General features: G+C 48.2%; 2 protein-coding genes across 2 annotated transcripts; one reads left to right on the plus strand and one right to left on the minus strand.

Annotated features, from left to right (window-relative positions):
• Positions 1-337: 337 nt before the first annotated feature.
• On the minus strand, positions 338-808 carry LOC123072448 (CST complex subunit STN1-like). The gene has a single exon (XM_044495998.1). The coding sequence runs from the start codon at positions 806-808 to the stop codon at positions 338-340; it is 471 nt and encodes a 156-aa protein (XP_044351933.1).
• Positions 809-1,725: 917 nt separating this feature from the next.
• On the plus strand, positions 1,726-3,998 carry LOC123072446 (F-box protein At5g49610-like). Its single transcript, XM_044495996.1, has one exon. It carries the CDS (start codon positions 1,822-1,824, stop codon positions 2,995-2,997), a length of 1,176 nt encoding a protein of 391 aa, XP_044351931.1. The 5' UTR covers positions 1,726-1,821; the 3' UTR covers positions 2,998-3,998.
• The last annotated feature ends 434 nt before the right edge of the window (positions 3,999-4,432 follow it).

The raw sequence follows: 4,432 nt of genomic DNA on the forward strand, positions 1-4,432 counted from the left end.
TATTTGTTAATCAAGCATTTACATCATCAAACAAAAACTAAAATGAGTGAGTAGCTGCAGTACCATTCAGTGTCAGGGATCCACACATGACTTCACCCTAGTGCAGTGTGCTATCACTAGGAGCCTGTGCATTGGACCTTATAAGGCAGTTGCAAACTGACCCTAATGCTTAAATGAAGTAAATCAAATGCAGTCGATCAAAAAAGGCATTTAATTAACAATGTTTGCCGTACACACGCTGGATCGCATTAGAAGAAGTTGGTTCAATAGTAACCACATAAATAAACACCATACAATTTGGTATCGTTACAGAGCATGAGATCCTCCGAGGCACAGCTCAAGCAGAAGGCAGTGGCAAATCATAACATTCCTTGGCCATGTGAACGCACTGTAACCAATGTAGAACCTCCACATTAGGGTCCTCCTCAAGAACCACGTCTCTAGGAGCAATCTGAATTGCACCACGGTACATGACAATCCTCCCACGAACCCTCAACAGGGTGCCCAGGCGTACCACCTCCGACATTTTCGATGCCATCTCTCCAGTTGGATCAGAATCTGATGAACTGTTTGCATTCAGGTACTGGTGGTTCAGCCACAAGACACATGGCACACAGCCAGTGCCATCATCAACCAGGAAGCGCAGAAACTTCTCCATGTGGTCACGTGAAACAACAACCCCGACAACTTCGGCACGAGCAACCGTACGGCCACAGCGAACAAAGGAAGGCGGCGATGTATGTCGGGGAGTTAGCGTGAGAAGGCCGGTAGCCAGAAGTTTGATGTGCACAAGATGAAGGGAGTCCATGATGAGCCTGCATACAACCAATGACATGAGGCAATGAAGTTCAGAGAAGAGATCTAACTAGGGCTTCACATTTTTATCACACATGATGAAAATTTAAGCAAAAAGCTATGTAAATTATTGGCGGAGCCAGGATTCAAGCAGGCCGGGCTAAAAGTTTAACGCTTATAACAAACCAGAAAATTATCCCAATAGCTCAATTGCACAGTTATCGAGAATTAGAAATCGAGATTTAACGATCCAACAAAATATATAATCATGACCAGAATTACAAGTAATAGTACAAGACAACATTTTCTGGATTGAGTTGAACACGAGGTTTCAGATTCTGTACTGTTAATTGGTTGGTTTCATATTCTGCAGCAAACCATGGCGATGCTCCTGTCTCCAATGCGCGGGCCGCCGCATCGCGAGAAGCAGATGGGCGCGGGGAGAAAACCCCCACGCACATTTTCAAGGAAACCACACACTGGCAAAACCACACATGGCGACTCGAATTCATTGAAGTTCAGAACAGGGATACATATTGCTCTGCTTGTAGTAGTTACAGAACCAGACGTGTACTGGATCCTGCATCTCTGCACTTGTAGCAGCTGCAGACTAATCTAACAGTACAACATTGAATCAGTGCATACACTTAACATCTCACCGACCTAATCTAACAGTACAAGACTGAATCAATGCATATCCTTCAATTTCTACGATTCGAATGAATAACATTCGCGGTAGGGTTCAGAGCTTTTTTTTTTTTTGAGACAAGTAGGGTTCAGAGCTGAAGGGCTGGCGCTGCGCTGGGCGTACTGGGCTGGCTCCTGGCGCATCAGCAACGGCCGAGTGTCTGGGCCTGTTGAAGGCTTCAGCCCAGGCCCAGGTTTGGCCCAGACCGTTTAGGCCCAGTTCAATCCACGAGACGAGAGGGCAAAACCTACCTCCCCTCCCCTTCCCCCCTAAACGCCGCCGTCACGCACTGCCACAAGCAGTCCACCACTCACCTCTCTTGCTTGCCGCCGGCGACCATGGCGGACGCCGCGAGAGGAGCAACGGCGCCGCCTCCCGGCGGCAGCCTCCCAGACGAGATCACCATCTGGGAGATCCTCGTCCGTCTGCCCCCCAAATCGCTCCTCCGCTGCCGCGCCGTCTGCCGCGCATGGCGCAGCGCCACCTCCACCCGCCAATTCCTCCTCGCCCACCACGCCCTCCAGCCCGCCCTCCCCCTCCTCTACGGCTACAACTTCGTCGGCGACGAGGTCGAGTCCCTCGACATCATCCCCTTCCACCAGCGGGCAGGCGCCGACCAGCCCCAGCTCCAGCTCCACCCCGTCGCGCGGCTTGAGCAAGACTCCGACTTCCACCATCTGGAGGCCTGCTGCGACGGCCTCCTGGTCCTCTCCTTCCGCCACACCAGCGTCCGTGACTGGCGCTTCGCCGTCTGCAACCCCTCTACTCGTCAGTACGCGCCCCTCCCGTTGCCTTATGGCTGTAACATCGAGTACTCGCTCCTCGGGATGTACCGGCACATCCCCACCGGCGACTACCGACTGTTGATGTACCGGGACTCAGTATTGATGCCTCATGAACTGGTACCTGACCCCCCTGAAGACGGCTCCTACATCTTCACGTTAGGCTCGGGCCAGCCACCGAGGTACATAGGGTTCCCCGATGCGCAGGTGCTGACATACACCTTTGGATCTCTCCTGTTTCGTGGCTGCCTGCATTGGCACCCACCAGGCAGCACGATAACGGTGTTCGACACCACTACTGAGTTGTTCTGGCAGATGCGTGCTCCGGTTGTTACTGGCCATGCTAAGTTGTTTCAGATGGATGGAATGCTTGGCATGCCCGGCTTTAATGATGCTGCGACAGCCATTGATATCTGGGTGGCGCAGGACTATGAGAGGGAGGTCTGGGCCTGCAAATACCGGGTAGACTTCTCATTTGCAGACCTCACTCTGCAGTTTGGCAAGTTGGACGAAAGTTCTTGGGTGGTGGCTGTGCCTTGGGATGGTGACGTGCTCCTACTGATCAATTTTGGTGAGCGGCTACTTCAGGTTGACATTGAGGGCAAGTTGGTCGCTACTTCCCATCGCAGAGGCCTCGGTCCTGCAAATCTTTGGCTCAAGCAAACTCTTGTTCAACATACCTTCTTTCCAACACTCGAGGGTTATGTTGCCAACTCTGCACCTTTCATCTGACGGATGTTATATCAAGTGGTGATTCTAGCCCAACTTTCAGTATCCTCATGAGCTGCAGTGTGTATGAATTCGGTCCACTATGAGCCAGCTAGTTTCATTTTGATGCATAGACAAGTTATGATCAACAAGCTTGACTGTTTCATGGTTATGTTTATATTTCTTTGAATATTCTTCTGGGCTGAAGTGGCTACTGTGAGTCTTGATGCTAAATTGCAAGTCTTTCTTAAAGGTCATCCAGTGGTTTCTGTTGTAATTCCTTTTTTTCTGTTGTATTGTTTGGAATTGTGTCTCACTTAGCTGCTAAGCATTTTATGGAATTAATAGTGCATATGAAGTTCGACTCTGAAGAAATAATGCTTCTACTGACAAGCAGAAGTTTGTACTGTGTCTAGGGATGGATGCTTGGGTTTTCATTAATGAAAATCGGAAGGGGTGAAGCCCTTCTTTTATTCAAAAAAAAGCTAACAAGCAGAAGAAAAGATTGACATGGTCAGGTCCCAAATTATGTTCGTGTTGAGGCACTGGAACTTCCAGCCATGTTCATTTTTCTCTCGAGGCGACGAGATGTCATATTGAGTATCATTGGCCGAAAGCAGATTGCCCCAAGCAGGATCACACCATGATTTGTGTGGCAATAAAATTGTAGAAATAAGTTAAAAAAACACACTCTGGTCATTTGTTACTGGATGTAATTGCTCAGCTCCTCACATCACTTGTAGGCTACCCACAGTCAGTTTTCTGTTGCATGCATGTGTGAGATAAATGTACATGTTGGCGAAAAACTATTTCGATTGTGTGGTTACAGCTTACACTATCGATGCAATATATATGTTTGACATCCAGATTGATGTATTCCAGTATGTTTGATCGATCTGAAACATGCAAAAAGTCTTTTCAGCTTAAACTGTATTATCTGCTTTTTGTGTCGAGCCAATACGACATCTGAGTACATGAGCAAGAGCTGAAGTCCTCCTTTGGCTAAATTATTGTGTTGCTTTGAGGGCTGTTTAGACTGTAAAAATATCTGGTTAGTCAGAGCTGTAGTCCAAGGCTTGTATTTCTGTTTTTAAAAGTGTGCCTGGTGATTGGTACAGCGAGTGTGGTAGCGTTAGTCTGGACGGGGTCTATTGTCGATCAATAAGGCTCATGGCCTGCCTCCTCTCCTAGAGCGGCAATAAAAAAGAGAGTTCTGGAGCCGTTCCCTGTGAGATTTGTAAAACTTAATGTCGATGCATTTTTTGATTATGATCAGCTTAGGGGCACTGTTGGGGCGGTCCTCACGAATGATAAAGGTAAATTCATTGCAGGGGGCAGGGGGAATGGGAATATAGAATCTTAGATTCGGGTTGTCTCTTGCGCAAAGGATGGGATGCAATCATCTTGTCATTAATTCTGACAGTATGGAGGTTATCGAAACTATGAAGAGCAGAAGATG

Source organism: Triticum aestivum, chromosome 3B, assembly GCF_018294505.1.
Source record: "Triticum aestivum cultivar Chinese Spring chromosome 3B, IWGSC CS RefSeq v2.1, whole genome shotgun sequence".
Lineage (NCBI taxonomy): Eukaryota > Viridiplantae > Streptophyta > Magnoliopsida > Poales > Poaceae > Triticum > Triticum aestivum.

What these genes read in the sequence shown, in the direction of transcription:
- LOC123072448 (XM_044495998.1), bottom strand. Translation starts at nt 808, where the DNA reads ATGGACTCCCTTCATCTTGTGCACATCAAACTTCTGGCTACCGGCCTT.
- LOC123072446 (XM_044495996.1), top strand. Translation starts at nt 1,822, where the DNA reads ATGGCGGACGCCGCGAGAGGAGCAACGGCGCCGCCTCCCGGCGGCAGC.